Below are 23,687 nucleotides of genomic sequence, written 5' to 3'. Positions count from 1 at the left end.
TTTCTCATAGTTTTGACATGCTGTCAGTCTTGAATATAATCAACTTTAAAAAATGTTATTTATGTCTTAAATATGGTGGAAAAAGGCTCCCCTCACTTGTCAACAGCAGGTGGAAAAACATATCAGTGCCACAGATTTTCTTGTGAACTAAGATCAATACAGGCTAAAGCTAAAACACCGACTCCTGACCTCCATCACATTCAATTATAACAATACAGTGCAATATCCAAACATGTTGAACGTAACAATATTAATGAGGATGGAATCCTGCTCAGTCATTTCAGTGTCAGTGTTCTGGACCAACATCACTACTTTCAACTGAGCGAGGGCAGTAGACTTGTGTAAAAACTGTCCTTGAGGTTCAGACTTTATATCATTGGCTTCTGCTGCATGGTCCTGAGATATTGAGAGTTACAAGCTGGAGCCAAGTACGGATAAAATATGATCAGTCCTGCAGCATCTGCAGTCCACTGACTTTTTTCAGGTGACCAACTTGTTTTCAGTCAGTGTTTTCTGTCCTGTAGCTGAAGTGCATTCAAGTTCTGAATCAAGGGACCACTGTTGTGTGTGGAAATGTTGTCATTGTTTAAGAATCTACATTGCAGTCACCACTGACAGAAAAATACTGTACTTTATGTTTTTAATTATAAACACGCTGTAGTTGAAACACACACACACACACACACACACACACACACACACACACACACACACACACATTGTATTACCTGCTATAAAAGTAAAAGAATGTTTGATTTCCCTAATGGAGAACTGCATTTTTCTTCTGTTTCTCATCAATTTCTCCAATGGCTCCAAACTAATGGTCTATCTGCACCACTCAGTAAAAGTAATGGTCTGGAAAAGTCATTGTATAGGCTCATATTTATTGTTTATTTGACAAAAACATTGATGAATCCCCCAAAAACATGGCTTCAGTTAAGGTTAGCACTGACTGTTGCCACCGGGGACACTCGCGTGTCTGCCATATTATATGCTGCATAGTAATCAGTATTTTTTTGTTGCTGTTTTTTTGTATTGTTTGTTTTTTGATGTGTGTGTCCACAAGGGCACGGGTGGGGGCCTTTAGCGTTGCTGGTGGAAGGTCTTGTTATCAGTGTGCGAGCAGCTCTGTAACACCTGGCCAATCAATAATTCCCTCATTGTGTTCAAGGAGGCTTAGTGGTCGATCAATGCCAAGTCCCGACCTCATACACACACACACGAACACAGACACACAGCACACAAAGCATGACCTGCATCTTTTAACCTTGGTGCCCCTTGGTCTTTACGTTCTGCCCTACATGGTGGGGGTGTTGTATGCCGCACATAATGACAGTTATAGGTGGAAACATGCAAATATACAGCATATGCACACACACACACACACACACACACACACACACAAACAGTCACTGTTCTTCGTGGCTTTGATTCCACAAGATTTTGGAAACTTTACCTTGAGACTCTGCTCCATGCTGACATGACTGCATCACATCATTTCTGCGGATTTGTCAGCTGCACTTTCACGCTGCCAATCTCCTGTTATACCACATCCCAAAGGTGATCAAGAGGTGGTCTCTTCTGTGACAGCATATGCTTTGTGACATGGTGCATTATCATGCTGGAAGTAGCCATTAGAAGATGTGGCCATAAAGTGAAGCACATGGTCAGCAACAATTCTCAGATAGGCTGTGGCATTCAAGTCATGATTGACTGGTACTAAGTGACCCAAATTGTGCCAAGAAAACATTCCCCCACTATTACACCACCACCAGCAGCAGCCTGGACGGTTCGGTCCATGGATTCATGCTCTTGATTCCAAATTCTGATCCTGTCATCTGCTGCCTCAGCAGAAATTCAGATTCACCAGGCCAGGCTACTCTTTCCCAGTTTTCAAATGTCTATGCACACACAAACACAGAAGGGTGACATATTTAAGTGAAAACCTTACTAAATGACAGGATAACAAAGTAGCAGAAAAGTAAAGATGTGAGAAAAATATCTTCCTTCTGGAAATTCTGCCAAAGATAATTAGATTTTGATGTGCAGTGGTATTCAGAAGTCTGAGTCCCTGTCCTAGTCACTTGAATGGGAAAGTGATCTCAGGCTCCCAGATAAGTTCTCAGCAGAGTCCTCTGTGCTGCTCAGTATTTTTGAGAACAACCTCAAAGAGCAGTCTTTTTCACCAAATCTAACTGTATAACCCTTTACTATAAATAAATCCACTATAGCAGCTGTGGAGGTTCATGGTGGACACACTTTATGTATGTTTATCTTCCTTTCCTTTGCCACCCATCTGTGTGTGTTGTGTTGGGAAAGATAGTTAGGAATTCACTCCAAAGCCTCTGGAATAAGAGTGCACAAGCATTCAAGTAGCGTTGCAGTGCATTAGATTTGCCACAACCACATGTTCTGCAAGTTAACTCTTCCACTTCTTTTCTTGCTTTTCTTGCTTCTTTGCTGCTTTTCTGGGCTTTTCTGGAGAGTTTGTGTCCTACTAAATGTTGCGTTACTGTTGATATAAGATAATATATGTCATTGACTAGTTGTAATGTGTGGACCTTAGCTTATACAGTAGATCCGTGTTCTCCCAGCAAGTTAGTGAGTTGCTCACTGGCACAAATCCTACTGTTGCTGATTTTTAGATGCTATGACATGTTACACTGGAGCGATGTCCCAAGATGGCTAAATCTTGCGTGCTGATTATGTGTTGATATTTGAATTGCAACTCATTTTGGCGGACAAGGTTTCATGTTCATAGGAGAGAATGAATCTATTCAAATAAGAAGAAACTATGTCCTTAATCCGTGATGATCTAAGTTAACTTTATAATATCTCTATTTTCAGTGAAAGAAAAACTCCCTTTGCATCTTGAGTCTGACTCATCTTACTGCAGCTTTGACATCACTGCTTCTCTGTTCTTTGCTTTGCATCTTTGGCAAGTTGAAAATAAAAAATGTGGCACGGACTGCTTTAGATGAGAGGACTAGCCTGCACGAAACTTCTTAAATTTGTTGGAAATTCCTTTTAAGATTTGAAAGAGGAGCTTTGAAAGCGTGGGAGCAACTCAGCTCTCTAAAATAACACTTCGCTGTCTAGAGAACCCGCTAATGGATTTGCACTTTCAACAAGCAACTGCTGAGAGATTATAGAGGCTTAAACTTATAAGGAAAGGAACAGATGTTGAGCTACGAAAGCCTGTCTTGTCATTCTCTTCGGATTGAAGCCTACAGTAAAAACAGTAATTTATAATGTTCAGCAACACCCAGCTCCTTTACATTTTGCCAACAGATTTCTGACTTAATGTATGTGTGTGTGTGTGTGTGTGTGTGTGTGTGTGTGTGTGTGTGTGAGAGAGAGAGAGAGAGAGAGAGAGAGAGAGAGAGAGAGAGATTCTTAAAGTACATATGAAATGTGAAACCAAAACATTTGCTTTAAGTAGCCCTCAAAGGCAACTTTTGTTTTGAGCAGATATAAGACAGAGAAGTTGCGGAGGATCAAGGATCAAACAAGAAATGATTTTAAAATTAAATCTCTTGGCTGTTTAAAGCTTCAGGCACAACTTTGAGGCAACATCCTAATGTTTAATACAACGCAGGAGTGCTTGTTAAACTTTTGCCTTTGAGTAACCAGGATGGAAGATGATGACCACTGTCTAATACCTAACAACCTCTCTTTTTTTCTGCTTTTCTTCCCCCTTTTTCTTTGCCTCTCTTTTGTCCTTTTATCTTTCTCTTCTCTTATTGTGTCTTTCTCCAGTATTTCTATTGGAATTAGTTATGTCCTAGCTGGCAGCGAGGCCTTTGCTGCTCTTCTTAATGTCAGGTAAGTCTTCCACATACACAAAACAATTGTAGATAAAAAGAATAGAAATGTACGATGTGTGACTGCAATGAAAGTTTTTTTTTCATCCTTTTTATCCTGAGTAATTAAGGTTAAGGAGTTCAGTAGCATTTTATGGAATATGAATCCTCTCAATTCACAATGAATTCTTTCAAATACATTTCGGCTCAGCTTTCAACGTTTAGTAATTCACTTGAGTAATAATGATATGATATGATATGATATGATATGAATGAAAGTTAAACGGGGACATTTCAATTAGTGACATGTATGTGATGCAGCTAGGTCATTTCACAAGAGACGACCCACCACTCTGACTCCAACAGTGCTTGTCGTAGAGTGGTGCTTCTTTTTCCTCTTCAGTTGAGAAGAGCATTTGTGAGGTAACATTAGCGGGCATCAGCTAGCAGAGAGCACATAAAGCAGATCGGCCAAATGTTTCTGACTCCAGAATCACTGTAATACTATAAGCCTTACAATAACATCACTGACAACCAAGAAATAAAAGAAGTAAATACAACTTTTCAAAGCTGCATACGAATTTTAGATCACCTTGAGTTTGCTCACTCATTGGGTTTCCCCTTATTTTGCTGTTTTTATTATGTATATATACCCATGTACCAGTACCATGAGTCCTGATTATTTAGCCTCTATCATTCTGAGTTTGGTTTTCCTCCCACATACAGTATAAATCACTGCAAGTTCTTTTAGAGTTAGCAGCTCTGAAGAGTGTGTGACTCAGAATTAGTCACTCAAACCTTTCAAATATGAGAAACTTTTTCAACAAAGAATGAACAAAAGATGTCTCTAAACGGAAAAATATAACTGAAAAAATAAATAATGTTCTAAGAAAATGAAACATCATTGCAGGTTTTCAGCTTCTTGTATCAGAGATAGAAACAGGGATTATTAACAAGGAAACTCTGTCTCTCACATTAGCCTGACCTTGTTGGCCAACCTTGTTGTTCATCAGTTAGTTGCACCTGTGTCTCATTATCTGCTGCACACTGTATATTTAGCCTCTGCGTTCTTTGACTCACTCTCTCGTCAGTTCTGTTGTCTGCTGAACCTCGTGCTCCTGGTTGTGTTTTCTAGTTTTCCTCATGCGTTTGTTTTCCTGTTTGCTGCTGGCCATCTTGTCACCTGTAAGCCTGTTTTCTCCATTACAATATTGTCACAGCGTCTACCTGCCTTCATTTGTGTCCGCATTGGGGTCCAGAGATCCTTGATCAGTGTCAGTGGAATTTGACATAACAATCACACCAAATGGTTCAATAGCATCTTCTATTCCTCAGCAGATGGAGTATCCCCAGTTGGTATGGAAAAATGGAAATTTAAGTATATACATATATAGAGCATCCTAGTGTTATTTAGATGCAGCTTTAATGCTTCTGTAACATGTTTCTATGTAGGTAGTTTTGAGTTTTTGACAAACAAAGCAGAACAAAGGATTTGTAAGTGTAAACCAGAAGTGATCTTTTATTGTAATGTTTGTAAATGAAGGAGAAGTCTCTTAACAGTCCAGGGAAGGAGTGGTGGTGGGGGAATAGTCCAGGGGCTGGTTCCTGCTGGCAGGGATGGTGGGATTTGGGGTGAGACTGGAAATCGGGGGTTGGTCACTGGCTGGTGATGGTGAGGTTTAGGGACAAAGCTGGTCTGTGCTTGAGGCAGAGGGCGGAGCAGAATCTCCTCAGATGATGGTTCAGGAAATCCTCCAGAGACAGACAGGCAGGCGGGCAAACAGGCAGGGCAGAGTAGGCAGACTTAGGCAAAAAACCTGGAGCATACAGAGAGTACAGGTCACAACAGGGTTTTGAAAAGACAAGAAAGTGGAAGTACTCAGAGTCAGAGTCAGAACAATCTGGCAAAGAGTGGAGATCTGAGCTGGTCTTATATACTGCAGAGGTTTTGTAGTGGGAACAGCAAACCAGGAAGCCATACCCAGCTACACACACACACACACAAACAGACTGGGGACAAACACATAGAGGGAGCCACAGGGGCACACAGGCAAACAAAGGCCAGAAGGGACCTAATCTTGAAATGCACGTGTTTCCTTGTAAAATTTCTTATGAAATGAAGTGAAGAATAATTATAACATTTCATAAAGAAATATGTAAAACTATAATTTTTACTTGTTTTGTCCCAGATCTATCCTTTTTTTTTTTTTTTTTTACACTTTTGCTGTAAATTTTATCTCCAACAAGATCTCAGAACAGCTATTTTCCTACAACAGAAGTAGGCTACAACTTGTAAGTTTGAGGAAAAAGTCACAGTTAAGGCATTTTTAATTTATTTCTAAAAATAATATGCAGCTTCGTAGTCCTTCCTGTGCTGCGGCCGGTCAAATGAACCACCTGACTAGCCTGCGTCTCTTGATCTTCTTAGACTTTTTTTTTTAAACTTCCTGGATTTGAGATCATCCAGCCTGGTTTCCCTCTGAGCCCGGTCCTCTGGCCTTTGCTGCAGTCTTCTGAAGAGAGCAGCCTGCTCTTCTTCGAACCACATTTGCACAATCACTTTATTAGGCTACAGCCATAGGGTTACTTAGCTGACATGTAAGGCCAAAGTTTGGAAAGGTGAAAGTGAGCGACCTTGAGGAGTCTGCACAAGATATTGTAGCAAAGAGAGGTCACACATCATAGCTGATTTTGAAATGGTTTAGATTTCTAAAGCTGGCTAAAAAGCAGCATTGTAAAACATTGCAACCCATGCTCAAGAACTCGAGAATCGCAACAAACTAAGGTCCCAAACTGATACCACACGCATTCAAGCTCACAAACAATAAGCCTCTTATGTCAGTTTTAAACCCCAGCAGCAGTGGCTCCTGTCTGCCTTTCCAGACCTCACGAAACACATTTTTGGCCATAACTCAAGAATTTATACGCTAATTATGACACAACTGAACACAAATGTCTAATAGGATAAAATAATGAAGTGATGACATTTTATATCCGAATGGTCAAAGGTCAACAGTGACATCATAATGTTCTGACCATTACACTGTAACTCAGTAAGGGGAGATTGTGACCATATTTCCTGCAACTTGACTAGTTGGCAGAGGCATACAACCATGAGCTGGTAGTTGTAGATATTATTATGTGGCACATCAAAGTAAATGCATTATTGCCAGTACCAGTGACAGTACCAATAGCCAGTGTGTGTAGCACAACAGTCTGTCTGAACTAGAAGCTAACGTTAGCATGTCTGACGTGTAATTATGAAGATGTCTGATCATTTTTTAACCTGTTGACGAGCTCTGGGTAAGTTATATTTTTATTTTCCAACTCATTCGATCTTCACCAACGACGATTCAGGCATTGGATTGAAACACTTTAGGTCTCCCGACACGCCCCTTAATGCAGACTGGAATTGTCCCCCTTTTGCTCCCATAGACATGACTTGCCAAGAAGTATCTTGCTCTGCCATATAAAATCTTTGTAGGAAGTGTCTGTGGCAGCTTGACAACAAGTAAGGGTGTGTCAAAGGGTCAAAATAGTAACAGCACCAGTGACGGTGTAAAATAAAGAATCTTTGGCAGCACACAATTAATGTGATTTAGAAAATAATATGGTATGCTTGGTACATAATCTCATCACGATTAACGCATTACAATTTTTACAGATCAAAAATTGCCCATAATACTTTGTATATAAAGAATGCTACTGTGTTTGAACTGAAGGTGTTGAAACTGAATACTGTGGTGTCATTACAGCTGTTGTTGCCGAACTCCTACAGCACTCTTAAGTTACTGAAGCACACCCCCCACCCCCACAACCCCCACACGTACACACATCTCCTGTTTCCCTCACCCAAGCCTATAATTACCTTTATCAGTTAACAGGACTAATTTACTTTGTCATGGCCCAGTAAATACTTAACCCAAATAATATTATTCACACTCTGCAGGTCGGTTGGACCACTGACATGCCTGGGTGCTTCATTATCGGCCTGCTCAGCGCCAGGGGAGATGCTGTGATGCGTTGTGGGAGTGGGAGGCAGGGTTACTGGAGTGAAAAAACCTTGGGCAGCCTCTTTTGGATAAACCACCTTATTCCGCCTCCCTAGGGGCAGCAATCAATAGGTTACTGCAGGTCTCTGCACAGAAACTCTCCTCTCAGTCCCACTGCTGTGTATTGCTGTGAATAGTGGGTGTCTTGGAAACTAACCCCACTGAGTGCTGCAAGGTTTAAAGCATTACTGAGATTCACTCTCATCCCAGGGAGCAGATTATTGCGTCTTAATAATCTTTCAGGAGAATTTTAGCTTAAAAAAGTGCTCATTTTCTATCTTGCTTGAAAGTTAGAGGATTAAGACACTTTAACCAGTAAATATCAGTCAAATCTCATGTGTTTAATTAAAATGAATAGAGGGTCACCCTGGTTCCTACAGCTCGTGAGTTTAAATCTTCTAATCTTGCCCCTAAGGATTAATACAGTTAATATAATAAGATAACAATAGGCCATGACTTTTAACAGTTTGTTTTTGTGTCATTACTTGTTCTTAATATTTATACAGATATACCAATTGGCCACAACCATTATTTTTTATATTCAAATTAGAGAGTTGTTCCCCATAGAAACTGATAATTATAACTGTGAATAACATAAAAAATATTTAGCACATTATACACAACTTTTACAACTTAATAAAATTATATTATTATTTTATTTGTTTTAATGAAAATTTTAATAATGTCACATATATTTTAATAGGCCAAAATAAAATAATTAAGTGTATTTCGAGTGTCCTTTCAAGTGAACTGAACTTCACCGTGATATTTTCCCTGCAGTAGAGTTTAACTGATCGCAAAAAAAATGTTTATTCATTGTATTCACTGGAAGAGAACATGTGACTTCATCTGCCAGATGCTATGAACAGATATTTTGGTAAAGGAAAAAAGAAAAATGAGATATTTAACCTTTTTATTATTGCATTTGCAGGATCAGTAGAGCATCACCACAGGTAGAGTTTAATGTTAATATAAATGTAAATGTATGAAAATACCCACAAACATGTTGACAATATACACTTGAGTTAATTTAGCAGGTAGAACACTGGGTACATCAGTGCTGAGCAAAGTCAAACTATCTGGAATTCAGTGCTTGGACATGAATACAGAAGTCTTGTGTGTGTCCTGTTTTCAAGTAGCACATGACGACAGTGGAAGTGTTTACAGGGGACACAAAAAAATGAAGAACCCAGCTGGGACACACTTGTTGCTCAATGCTTTGTGACTTTTGAAATTAAAAGCATTGAACAACAAGTGCACAAGGATGTATTGTAATACATTGAGTTAGGTTCATCACTTTTTAGTGTCCCCTGGAAACACTTCTGTTATAGTCTGTGCTACTTGAAGCGCTTTTGTGTATCTGGTTGCGTTTTGAGTATTTGTAGCAGATTCGTGTATTTGGTTGTGTTGTATTTGTAGTGCACGTGTTAATGAAGATGTTTTCTGAATTTGCTTGTGTTTTTTCTTTTTGCGTTTGTTGCAGTGCGTTGAGCTCCCAGGGCCACCGTACGATGCAGTTTAACATAGTTCCAACTTATGTGTTCTGCGAAGAGTTTATAGCTATTGCTAATTTTCAGCTCTCATCCCTAGTTGGGCTTTACATCTGCAGTGTGACAAAAAGTCAGCTTTCATTATCATAAAACCACAATACAGTACCCGTGGAAGTTGAATAAAGTACCTAAAATAACAATACTTCTTTACCTTTGAGAATGTGTAAACATTCCTGGGTTGTCTTCTATGTTCAAACTATGCAACAGGCAGGCTGATGAGTTTTCAAGCCTTGCAGCAAACAAAGCAGATGTTGTCTGCTGTTGTTGAGAGGCAGGTGTTTGTTTGGTAGCACGGCTTTACTTCAGACCACAGGTGTTCTCACCAAGGTTACAAAATACGAGACTTTACTTTTCTCATTTCTTGAACATGAATGCAAACTGCTTGTAATTACTTTTAGCAGTTAGATAATGCTTGTAGTTTGTTGATGAGGGGAAAAAAAGGTGCTCTTTTGTGTCTGAATCCTCACCACATTTGGAAATGTCTCTGGTGCTTAACACTTGTAGATGTGTTTGTGTATCACCACAAAGTCCAGACACAAGTGTTGTTCACTTGTCTCTGTTAACAACTGTGGACATAAATAAAAGCATTTAAACGTGTGACTGTGTGTTTTTCCACAGTCACATCTATGTGATCCCGGCCTTCACCTGGACTCTCACTCTTGCTATCTTACTGGCCCACACGGTCATCCAGCCAATCACTTCCCTGCTCACCCTCCTGAAAGGAATCCTGCTCATTGTCACGGTAATCACATTTTTTTTGTATTTGACTGTGTAATTGTTCTGCATCCCCACTGTTGAATCAAACACCTTTCAGGTGTCTCTACGTGCTAGCAACAGCTGTGGAGGCTTCATGTTTTTTTCAGATTGTCTGTCCGTCCACGTGTCCGTCCCATTCTTGTGTATGCGATATATCAGAAACTCCCTGAGGGAATGACATTACATCTGGCACAAAGTCCACTTGGACTCAAGGATGAACTGATCAGAATTTGATGGTCAAAGGTCAAGGTCACTGTGACAACATGTTTTTGGGCATAACTCGAGAATTCATGAACTAATTATGACACAATTGATCAGAAATGTCTAATAGGATAAAATGATGAAGTGATGACATTTCATTTCGATGTGGTCGGAATGGTAGATTGTGACCATATAAACTGCAACTTGACTGGTTGGTGGAGGCAGTAGGCAGTAATTGAGGTTATTATTCTAAACAGAACATATGTATGGAGATGAATGTCAGTAACAGTTGTGATCAGTATTGATTCGATTACTTAATATTTAAATGTAAGCAATCTTACTGACTTGTTTCAGGATGAATAAATCATGACCTGGGTATTGATGATGCAGATGATGCAGACTTAAATGTTTGCTACATTTGCTACAAGTAGTTTCAGTGTTTACTGTAAATTTACACTAAAATTGCTGAAACTGGCAGGTTAGACAAATGGTGCATTTCACCATTATAAATTGAACTTTCCATATGTTGAGTTTACTGTAGCTGTGTGGTGCCCATTTTTTCAAATATGTGCAAATCCTGTATATTCAGCTAATCCCATGAGAGTCAGAGCAAATAGAGATTTATTGCCATGCTTGCATAATTAAAGAGGAATATATCAGAGGAATATTCTTGCTTGTCTCTTTTCTATTATTGAACTAACACCCCATTATGACGACTATTACAACCATTAGGTAGGTGATGTATTGCTTTTCAGTGATGCATTGCTATATATTCCTGTCGTGGATATTTCAGTGCCTTTGTTGGAGATATGTATAAAGATAAATGGGATGTGATTTATGAATGGATCTAGCACCCATCTGATATAAGGGAATAAAATACTTAGGTATGACCATCTGCTTTACTCTTTATGCGAAACAACACACACTACAAACACAAAGCAGCAAAATAGAGGAAGAGGAGAGCAGCGTTGTTTCTTTAGAAAGACTAAAAACATGGAAAAAGAAGAGGAGAGCGAGAGAGATACAGTAGTTTAAACCTTTATCACAGTTGCTAGAAAATAATAAACTTTTCAGTATCGCATTTTTTCTTTCATTTATTCTCTATCTCTCAGTACCCAACTGATTATTTTGGCAAACAAACAACCTTTGATATAATTTTTGCTTTTTTGAGCCTCATTATCATGATATTCACTGGCACGGTCACCTCAGTGATCCTAATATTGACAGAAAACCCCACCTCAATCGAAATGCGACTCTGAACTCTCAATTATCTCTGAGCCACGTTTGAGCTCTTCTGTGCATGAACTAACATTAAAACAAAACACACAGCTGCCCAAGAAACACTTAGAAGCCAAGTGTCCAGTTACTTTTGAACCCTTTGACTGTGCACTGTGTGTTGAAAGGCCTACCTCTCCCACACAGTTCTTTCTGTAATGATGTAAACTTACTCAAATTAAAGCTGAGACTCGGCACTTTAATGTAGTATCTATTATTTTTTATTTCAAATTGAATCCGCTGAAGCGCAGAGCCTAAATAACAAAGAAATGTGTGACTGTCCAGTACTTATGTCACGTGCAAATGATTTATTGTGGAGTCTTCTACTCTCCCTCTTTCTATTTGGTTAAAAATAAATAAATAAAAGTCTTCTGTCACCTTCACATTTCACACTTTATAGACTTTTCAACTTTGTCTTTGTTCACTCCCTAAAGTGTATTTCCTTTAGCCATTTTTGATGGATTTTGTGTTGCCATGACAGCTCTGTATGTGTGCATTGGCATAATGGATGGAAGTGGCACTGTACACCTGTCGCCTCATGCAGATGTTGTGGTGTTTATTGAGCTCCCACTGTGTGTGTGATGGTTTTGGGCTTTTCCAGGTCAGAGCGTGCCAACATCAGGGAGTGTCAGCAGCTCAGCAGGAGCTCTTGAAGGAAGTCTTTAGGCTTGTGTCAGAGTACATTGAACGCCACCACATCCCACAAGGTTACACTGCTTTTAAGAATTGTACAGCTAGCTGCTACACCTACTGCTGGCACGTGGAAAAAACAAACTCTCTGTTAGATAGTTAGACACTGAATAGTTGATGATCCACCTTTAAACATTTCTCTACCTCCACACTGTATTTAGCCTTGAGAGTACTGCCACCCATTTATATAGGACATTATGATAGTCAAACTACCACTAACCAAGTAAAATCAGTATGAATGAAAATAATCATTGCAAAACATCGACATTGATTTTACCAAATATACATACAGAAAGGCAACACACAGATACACACACAACCGCCTTACTCACACACCCACCACATAAATACTTACATTGATAGAGTAACGTAACTGGTCATTTCAAAGTCAGTGTAGTTGTTCATGGACTGAATGTGTTTCCTAAGTTACTTTGCAGTGGCCCTGCACTTGTTTAACATGCAGCCCCTACAGTATAAGCAGTTAGGCCAGAGGTTTACGAGTGGCACACTTTGTTTCTCTGGATGGATTAGAAACATGTAGCTCTCAGTTCAATCTAACTGTGTGCAATCCTGTACTCCTTACATTTCATGTAAAAGGTTTTTATCATCTTTAATCATCTAAATGTTCTAGTAATAACGATATAATTACTCTTATTTATAACTACTATCTTCACTGTTTTTTCATTGTGGTCACTTCACAGTGTGATAGTTCTATCTTTTTCCTTCTTATTACGTTTACTGTTTTTTGCACCAATACGCCAAAACAAATTCCTTGTAAGTGAAAACCGACTTGGCAATAAAAAAAACGGATTCTGATTCTGATTCGGATTCACTGGGTGTTCACAATTGCCCATGGGTTACAGAGCTCCTGAGCACTCAAGAGTCAGAGCCTGTATTCTGGACTAACACACCCAGCACTGCCTATTTTTATGAAAACTTTAATTTAAAACTTTAATGTGTTGTAGGAGAAATCTAATGCCTTTTTACCTAAGCTTTTTACCAGTGTGTCTTAGGAATACCCAGTGTCACTTCATAATTAACTACTTGTTAACCTTTCAAAATTGCTGTCAGTCATTTATAGGAAGTATAAAACACCTAAATGTGTTATGTGCAATTTCTCTGTCTGAGTCTTTGCACTCTAGTGTTCATGTTACTGCAGCTCTCTCCATTTCCCTGAAACATTACTTCCTAACTTCTAAAAAAATGTTTCCATCACTGGAGGAAATGCTTACACAGCTTTCCATTGTTTTTCTACAGGCCTTGCCCCTCTTTGACTTAGTCATTTTTGTTGCTGAATACAGTTTGTCACAATTCTTTCATTACATAAAATGTCCCCAAGGACAGGGCTTTCAGTTTTCTCGAACTTTGTTCTTCCGCAGTTTATATACCATGTTTGTTGAGCTCGCTCATTGACATATTGGCGGATGAGCTGATGCTGCAGGGATTAGTACTGGAAGAGCTGGATGTCAGTGTTATCAAGTCATACCCCACTGGCAGAGATGGAGTTGGGCTTCCTACTGTTACACAAGACAAAATTTATGTAGTTTTAGGTCTTTCGGGAGCAACGTGTGAACTGTGCATACACAAAAAAAACACAAAATTAAACAATAAGTAAAACAACCACAATATATGGTTACTAAAAGATAGATTCACTGTTTCCTGAGCCAAACCTTTTGTGTGACACACATGCCATGAAATGAATAAATGAACAAATCTGCCTGCAAACTGCTATTCAGAATTAATTAGGAGTGCAAATATTTTTACCCTCTTACTTTATTTATTCCACTTAATACAGATTTTTTTTCCTTTGACTTGTATTTCATTAATTATTTAATCATTTAATTGGCTTCTTACTCATTTAATTTTGAGAAAGTTTTTTTTCTATTCCTCATTTAATTATTTATTATCTTATCTTGTCTAAAATATCTTGCCTAATTTGCCATTGCCCTTTATCAGTGCTGTGGTTGGAGCTTAATGATATAAAACTTTTGGTATTGAAGCACAACCTTGACGCGCGAACCTACACTTTACGGTTTTTACATAAAGTCAGCTCAATTAATGTGTGCTGTTCTTCATTTGAGCTTTGTGTTTATGTGCTAAAGACAGAGAGAACCAGCAGCACTTGTGCTGATTCACAGCAGCCAGTCACTGTTCATAACTGTAGCATCAATAAGGAGCACATTTAAACAAGAGCAATTCTAATTGGATAATATTGGAATGGACAGTTAACACTGCATAGTTACTGCACGCAATACACGTTGTGCCTGATTATCACCATCCATATTCACACATCATATACATACAATGTACATTGAGGCCAGTGCCTTGTCCTAAAGTGCCATAGTGCAGATGTATGGATAGATGTTGGGGCTGTAGGAGCACAGCTATCCACACACCAACATCAGATCAATGACTTCATCCCTCTAGAGCAGGAGGCAGCCAGTGGAACCTTTATGACTCCCTGAAGGATCTCCTGTCCTTGAAGAACAATGGAGAAATTGGACAGATTGATTTTAGATTGCACTGATAGCACACACACCAATAAAACACAATAAAAGCTGCGTCGCAGAGGTGCTGGTTATTCTGTAGTAATTTCTGAGGCCTGAGTATCAAACCTCGCCATGAAAAAGTAGCTGCTAACTGATACTGCTTTGGAGAGGTTGTTGTTTCATCTACATCCTATAGATGGAGACATTTACACAGGAACTCACTCACACGTATCCGCATGCACACACATACACACACAATATGAAAGAAATGTGTCCTAGAGCTAAGTCCCAAACGGGGGTGGGGTGGTAAGATTTAGAGGTTCAGTTCTGGAGCACGGCACTGAGAGCCATTCCCACTACTCTGCATCAATATGAGAGAGAGCCGGTCAGGCAAGGCCGACTGCACCAGAATAAAACACACTATCGTCAAGCACCAGCCATTTATGACCCAGCAAATGTGATTTTTCTCTTTATGGCTGAAATATTAATGTTTCTATCTTGGTGTACTTTGAAAGAAAACAGCAGTTTCCAGGCCCTGAGCTGCCAAGATAGAGAGGGTAGAGAGAGAGGGGTGGGGGGTTTAATAAGTGATGTCACGGCAAATAAAAGGGTGGGTAAAGTATGACCTTCAGTCAGCAACTACGGTAAAGCATCAAAGGCAATCTCACAGACATAGAATGTTTTTTAAGATTATTTTATAACCATTTTTTTACTGGAAAAACATGCCTAGCATCATGTGACTTTGATAGTGGAAATGGATTCGCAGAGGTAGTGGAATTGGGCCATCACCAATGACTCATCACGATGTTGAGGCCAGCATTGTGACCCTCCCCCTCGCCACCCAGTGACCTCAAATCATTAAAGACTGTTTTTGATGAGGTAATAAAAGAGAATAAAATGTTACTATCAATTGAAATGAAACAATTAAGGCAGAATGTTGTATCATTTAGTTGTATTGTATTTATTTCGAAAAAAATTACTACATGATCACGTAAAAGGAGGAGTGAGCCTTGGAAAAGAGGCAAAATTTGACTAGACTTGGTAATGGGTTAGGATTGGTCATGATCTTTTCCTTCCAGCTTCTCTCTTTTCTGCAGGGACTAGTTATGGTAATTATTGTCTCATTGAGCTATATAGAATAATGTTGTCTAGGTACGCTTGCTCAGTAATGTATTAAAGTTATTCATTATGTTGCTGGTGGGTGCAGGTATTAATCTCCGGCAGCAAGCGGCCACCAAAAACCCTCACCAGTGTGGCAGGGCAGCATGTCAGTAGCCTGAGAGGCAAAACCCAAGGTAACAAAAGTCTGCAAAGAACTCACTGCACCACTCACTGAGGCTCTTTGAGATCATTGCTTTGAGAACACAGTAATAATATAAGGCTCCTCAAAAGAACATATTAACATTTCAACAACACATCTATCATTTATCTTCTATCATTTGGACTGTGGTGACCAGACAGTAACAGGACAATGTTAAAAAAATAAAATAAACAGGGAAAAAAAATAGTCATGTCCAGTAGCAGTCCCTCAAGAGTCTTCCAGCCAGAGGAAGGGGTAGGGAAAAACTTCTGACGAAAGAATAAGAAAACACCTTCAGTAACTCCAGAGTTGTGTTACTCACATTTTGTGTCTTCTTAGTTACGAATCATCTCAGTTTTGTTCAGAGTTTCCTATGTACACAAGGCCTGTTGTTGTTGGTCAGTGAATAATTCCAGAGTGTAGGTGTGTAGCTGTGGTGGCATGGAGTTGTGTAAGTAATAAGTAATGATAATAAACCTGTGCTGCTGTTCACTAATTGGTAAAATGACATGGTTATGTTTTCAGTTACTCCATGCCAAAGGGATGAATTGTGCCTTTTAGTATTTTACCTGTTAAAGTATGACACAGACCTAAAATGAGTACTTTATTTATTTTCTTTTTCCACATTAAAAGTGGGAAAAGGCTTGTAGAGATTTCCAGACGTTCTCAAAACAAAATCATTGCTGTGGTCTCTTTGATTTCCTCCCTTCACAGGAGCATAATCCTAAATAAAGGCATCCATAATTTATTCCAATTTCTAAACACTGGCCTTAGGGAAAAACACTGTGGAAAAATACTCTGAGAAAGCTGAAGTTAGATTGGTGCATCCAGCCCTTTTTAAGTCAATTTTATGAAAAGTGAATGTGAAACCTTGGCAGTAAACAACTTAGGAAGTTGACTTGTTTTGAGCAGGATTTAAATCACATGTGGGAGGACAATGGCCAGGAAATTTCAGAACTATCCAACTTGAAACTATAATCTATGAACATTTTGAATTCTATTGACTTTAGTGATCTATATGACTCGTCCTCTAGTGCCATCATCAGGTCAAAGTTTGTGTCTAATACTTTGGTTTATGATCAAGCACTTGCAAAACCAATGACATGCCAGTCATCCTCAATTGTGCCTCTACTGTATTTATTGCTAATTAGCAAATGTTAGCATGCTAAACACGCTACATCATACATACATGATGAACATATGCTAGCATGCTTACACTAGCATTTACAGTATATCAAAGCACTACTGTGCCTAAGTACAGCCTCTCAGAGCTGCTAGAGTGGCTGTACGCTCTTACTCTTGTTATTAAACACACAATTATAATATTATTAGAGCTACAGATCGGCTACAAAAAAATCTGATTGGCTCCAATTTTGGGCAGTGTGACCCAGGCCATCTGTTGCAAACTTGCCATCATCTTCAGTCTGGATGCCAGGGTCTGCAGTGTTCTCCATGCAGCACAGACATTGATTTTTGTGATTGTACAACCCCCTCAGGATAGTGCCACCAGTAGCTCCCACTCATATCATGGTATGTCAGCAACAACTACACATGCTAAGTAAAGAAAAAGTCACACCTGCCTCTCTCATATGGGACCTCTCCTGTCCTCTCCTCTCTATAATTTCATCCGAATCAATGTGCTGCTGCAGCACCTCCTTACAGTCTGACATCTGACTGATTGCTTCACACAAAAAAACCTGCAGCTAAATAAAATAACAATGGAGCCCAAATGAAGTTGATACACCTTGATAAGAGCCCTATTAAGTCATTGTGAAATAGGCCTGAATGAAGCTTTGGCCATTACAACAACCACACACAGAAATTTGGATGAACAGCTTTACACACACACACACACACACACACACACACACACAAACACACACACACAAAACACATACACACTTTTAAATGAATCTCATGCACCGAGCTGTGGAATTGTGTTGGAAGGTAGATTATTCACGGAGAATCGACTACAATTTCACGGCTTTCTGAAAATAATTAGCGTGACATTTATTCAGGCTTTATAATTGGTTAAGACTCCAGACCCTCACCTATAATAAAGTTGTCATTGAACCTTTAATACTGCTGGCTCCCATGACAGCAGGAGGATATTGCAGCCTGGTGCAGGGGGGTCAAATCACTTGGAAGAGGACAATGCAGTCAGGTTTATGGTGTGTGTGTGTGTCTGTGTGAGTGTGTTTGTGTGTGGTCCAGGTATTACTCATGTTGTGGGGACCTATATCTGTTTACACAGTCACATTACAGAAGCCTGTCTTCTTTTATAGGGACAAAAAGTCCCCACCACGTAAATTATTAAAGGTGAAGACATGTTTTAAGGTTAAGTTTAGGTTAGGGTTAGGCAAGTAGTCGTTATGGTTAAGGTTAGATTAGGTCTTGAGGAAATGAATGTTTGTGTGTGAATGAAAATGTGTGTGATGAGCAGTTACCAGTAAAACGTCAGTAAAACATGGTCCATTCTTGGTCCAAAGAGGCCTCTCTGAGGTTTCAGTCCATCTAGTCTGTAAACAAGAATTTTACTCCGAAGTCATTAGAACCAATCATCATTTGTTCAATTTTGTGTCTTCCTCACTTCTTTCTTCCTTTGCCCCTTGCTTTCACTGCACTCCTGTCTTACCTTTTCCTCCTTCACCTCCATTACTTACCTGTGGCTGTAAAATGGTTTGCTTCATATAGATTGTTCACATCACTCTTTGTCCATTAGCAAACAGACCACAGAGCATTTTTGCTTCTCGAAGACACAAAGATTACTCCTTGCTCTGTGTTCTGGCACTCTCTTTTTGGCTTCACACGCGGACTGCACTTACGCATCTCCCTAAATGTTGCATAGGCTTCTGACTTCACTGTGGTAGTTGAGTGGTTTCACTTAAGGTTTCAGTGGGCGTTTTTGTCCCTCTCAATACAGATCTGCACAACTTCTTTCAGGCCATTGACAAGTTTCTTATAGAAGAACTGCGACAGAAAATATCAACAAAAGTTATCAAACCTTATGTTGTTGCCCAAAGAGTAAAATAAAAGACAAAAGACTTAGTTTGTTACTTAGGTCCTATTAATACAGGGTATTGAAGGTCAAGTGGAGAACATCAAATACAAGGATACCACTATAGATTTTAAATATACTTTTCAGAACAACATAGCTTCTAACCAAAAATGGTTAGAAGCTATGTTAGAAGTCCCATCATTGTTTGGGCCATGAGATGGTGAGAAGTTCGAACCCATGATGACTTTCTGCTTTAACTGAATTTTGTCTTTTTCTTTTTAGGCCATGGTCTGAGTGTTTGTCTCGACAGCAGCAATCCTCCAATTTATGAAGTTATATGGAAATATAATAATAATTCATGGTGAATTTAACATTTGACAAGACCTAAAGATTAAGAAATAAACAAAATAAATGTTTCTTTGTTATTACTTCCCTGTGATGTTTGCATCGCTGTGTAGGGTTTAATTACCTGCTTACAAGACAAGTACCTTGATGCTGATCTGCCTTCATCTTGATCTTGACCTTAACAAAATGAATCTCACAAGACCTGTCACAGAAAACCTACATGTGTGTGTGTTTGTTTGTTTGTCTGTCTCAGGTGGCTGTGACATTTGCAGTGGGGTCAGAGGTCGGCCTTCAAAGCAGCAATGACTTCAGTCAGATGGGGAAACCTTTCCTAATGGGCACAGTGGCTCTGGGTGAGAATCAGCTTCTTACAATGTTGCTTATTTTCTCTTTATTCCTCAATGGCTGTATTCATTATATCACTTCATTTGTTACTGCACACCTTTTCTGTTAATGTGTATATTCTCTATGATCAGCTCACTTTCCACCTACAGTTTATTAGCCTGAGCACCAGGCAGCTGTCAGCCAGATTTAGAAGACCAGCTTGTATACAGCTTTCAGCAAAGTGGTCAAAGTTTGCAGCTCTGTTAGAAAATACAGAGGTAGAGTATAATATTCACTGACATGTGAAAAAAGTTTATACATAAGGCAAAAACACAAGTGTTAGAGTCAAACTTAAAAATATATTTGAAATGCAACCAAAAACAGACTCTTAACATCCTGAAAATGTGGCCCTTCATCTCACTGATGTTTGGTTGGGAGGGAATATCTATATACAGACTCCAGTACCTTTCATGAACAGAAACAGAAAGATCAGATGTTTCAGATGTACACGGTATCTCAGTGTCTGCTGTCAAGCTAAACTGAACCTCCCTATAATATTGATTTGCCAAAAGATTTGTGTAGCATGACTAAGCCCTGTAGTCTGTAGCACGAGATGTTATAGTCTATAACATCTTGTGTCTATAGCTTATAGACTACTGTGCTATGCAGCAGCATCCATGGCTGTGATGAAAATCTGTACAAAAAATCAAAATCTTACAAAATTAATAATGTTGTATTAACGTTATAATATTGAAGCAACAGAAAAGGTGGAACTAAGTAGCATAAGCACAGTGCTGCAGCTGGACAGAGAACAGAACGCATTCACAAGAGTTATGTTAAGGTCATTTTCTTGACTTGATAACATTCATCTTTGTAAGATGAAGGTGATGAATTTTTTGACTGTTGCGTACCAAAAGACATCAGCTCATGAAGCTCAAGTCCAGCACTAAATGAACCACCCAAGCAACACGTTGTGTCACAAAACTTCAGCCAACTCTGATTCCATGATGAAGAAAATTCGATGAGAAAACTCGATGAGAAAACTCGATGAGCTTGTTCTCCACTGACAGGGCAGCTACGTTTTTATCTTGGTCCTGCACACCTAGAGAGATTTCTGTTTATAATAAAGACATTTTTCCAGTCATGATGATCAGTACATTACAGTTTCATGCCATTATTGTCATACACTCAGAGGGTTGTAACATGCCTCAAATTATTCCAGTTTTCAAGTAAATAATTTGTGTACTCCCACACTCTTTAATCTGCTTTTTTTTTGGTTGAACCTACAGTGATATTCTCTCAGCAGTTATCTTTCAAGTTGCAATTCAGTGAGCTAAAGACATGAGAATGAGACACCAAAAATCAGTATCAAATTGAATGGTGAGATTCATAAATATTACCATAACAGATACTATATTTTTCATACAGTTTCCTCTCAGGTTTTCCTCTCAGACTTAACCTCCTGCAATGGCTGTCTTTCCTATTTTCTTCCGTCTGTCCTTTGTGAAGTTGTATATTAGTGGTAATTCCTACTATTTGCAAGTTATTCTCTCCCCTGCATAAAAACACAATGGATTTTAAGCATAGCACAAACCTAAATTAGACAACAAAATAAATGGGAAAACAATTGATTATCCAAAAATGCATTCAAACATAACTTAGGCTCAGGCCTGAACCAGTGTACAACTCCATTTCAAAGTTTTTCATCCATACCACCAGTGAGTACTTGGACTTCCTGAAGTCACTGCAACACATTAGCTGTGGCAGTATAACGGGTTATCGCTCTGTTTCATTAGCATTTGTGTGACAGCTCTGGCTGTACTTCCTCCAGCTTTCATTACTTCTGAGGGCCATTTGAACATGCAAACTGCCAGCTATGACAGCTGCTTTGCAGTTTGTCATTGCTAGTTGTGTGGAACAGTATATAGAACAACTTTAAATCATTTTCTTAAGATTAGAAAAGGATTATGTTTACCTCAAAATTGTACTCTGGTCAGGATTTAAAAAGCCTCTCAAACAACATTGCAGCTATGATGGCACTCCAGGACTACCCACCGAAACGCAGACTAATACAATCCTTTTAGTTTGGGGTGCAGTTCCTTAAAGCAGGATGAGACAGATTTCACTGCAGCTTATATGGGCTGACACCTCTAAAGTTAAAGCTAAAGGGAGAAAGCACCAAAATATTAGAAGTAGCAGAATCCAGACAAGTGAAGAAACTATAACTTCAGAAGTAGATGACACTGACAGGGTGACATATGTTTGATACCTGTCATTATAAACCATATTTGCAAAGTAATTTTACTTGAAAAATTGGAAACTTCCCTCAGACTGTGGATCCAATCTTCTGTAAAGCATACATAAGTTTCTGTAGATTCCCATGATGCAAGGTTTTCTGAACATTTTGTACATTTGGTCTTGTGTCACTCCACTTCTGATATGATTAATTATGGTTGTTTAAGCTATTTGTGGGTTAGTCACATGGGATCCAGGCAACTACGTTCTTGAAAATTGTAATATAAATAATTTATGGCAGTAAGACATTCATAATGCCTGTAATTTAATGAATTTGGTTTATTTTCCAGCTATACTAGGTTACCTCTAAAGGGTATTGTCTTTCAAGTAGTCTGTTATTTTCAGCTTGTTACCACCTTGCTTGGATACTATGGATGAAGCAGATGTATAAGGATTACAAAAACAGTTTTTTATAAAATTTTGTTTCCATGCAGTAAAGAAAAAATGGAAACATACAACACAGCCTGTGAGATTTACCTGCTGTTCTGTTTTTGTCTCAACAGGAGGGATTGTAAACGTGATGCCTTTGCTTTTCTCACAGATCTCACACAACAGAACACAGGTAAATTTAGTCCTCCACTACATCCCAGTGGTCGTGTAGACCTAATGTGCTGAATTCAGAAATGGCTCAAGAGACACAGCACTGTTATTCTTCAGCATTAGTACAGTGAGAGAGGCTGTAACATGTGGGGAGCAGTGAAAAACTGAAAGGTGACCTTAACCTCAGACAGGTGGTTATAATGGACCTGGGCTTTGTAGGTCCAATTCAGCACCTCAGTAACCAACACCACTGTGGTTGTACTGGGCAGCTCCTAGTGTTCATTTGTGGTATTCTATGAAATGTTGAATTCAAAATATTCCTTGGCTTGGTCAAGCAGACAATTGCTGACCAACTCTTTGATAAAAGAAATGCAAGTAAATGTTGTGAATGGGAATTATTTGAAAAAAAGTCAGTGTGGACATTAATGTGGTACCTTAAATTCAGTGTTTAGTACTGAAGTACTTTAAGTACTTTTCTTAATCCCACAGTACCTCTGATTTCCATTGGCTGTGTCTCACCTTTCCTGCCAGGCCACTAACCCAACCTGCTGGTTGGGTCAATTGTTACTGGTCAGGTCAGAAGCGCTGCTGGTTAGGGCACAGCTCTTCCCAAGGCAACATTGTCTAGTTTTTGTTCTATACACCCATGTCTGAATAATGCACCAATGCATGTAAATGTATAGACAGTATTTGGGGACAGTAAATAGGGCAACATGCAGAAAAAGTATCTATATGTTGACAAACAGGCAGCAGTTATACCTTCAATATGCATGTAAAAGATAACAATGTAGGCAGAAGCTGTTCTGTAATAATATTCAATTAACAGGACTGAAAGCATTTAAAGAAGCAGTTAAGAAACACTTATGTAACACAAATTGATGCGTGTTTCCTTCCACTACTGTTGTGTGAATAGTAGGATTTGAGTGCATTAGGATAAACAGCTGGTGGCACTGATTTTTCAGGCAGGTCCTAATAAACTATTGTGGAAGAGAAGGGCACAGATGATGTAATTTAAAGAGACCCAGTCAAACCTCAAACTATGAAAACCATGTGGCAAACATGATGATGG

The 23,687-nt window shown here is 39.0% G+C and overlaps 1 protein-coding gene across 1 annotated transcript in view; it reads left to right on the top strand.

Annotated features, from left to right (window-relative positions):
• Positions 1-23,687, top strand: part of LOC139626815 (uncharacterized) — a 79,753-nt gene that overhangs the window by 23,357 nt on the left and 32,709 nt on the right. The window contains exons 7-10 of the mRNA XM_071487324.1: positions 3,760-3,825; positions 10,024-10,147; positions 19,713-19,812; positions 22,582-22,640. Coding sequence (XP_071343425.1) covers positions 3,760-3,825; positions 10,024-10,147; positions 19,713-19,812; positions 22,582-22,640 — 349 coding nt within the window. The remainder of the gene's footprint in view (positions 1-3,759; positions 3,826-10,023; positions 10,148-19,712; positions 19,813-22,581; positions 22,641-23,687) is intronic.

The sequence above is a fragment of the Trachinotus anak genome, unplaced genomic scaffold, assembly GCF_046630095.1.
Source record: "Trachinotus anak isolate AG129_WGS33_773 ecotype Australia unplaced genomic scaffold, CSIRO_AGI_Tana_v1 ptg000010l, whole genome shotgun sequence".
In the NCBI taxonomy this organism is placed as follows: Eukaryota; Metazoa; Chordata; class Actinopteri; order Carangiformes; family Carangidae; genus Trachinotus; species Trachinotus anak.
Note: the sequence above shows the minus strand (reverse complement) of the source record. Positions and strands in the feature narration are given on the sequence as shown.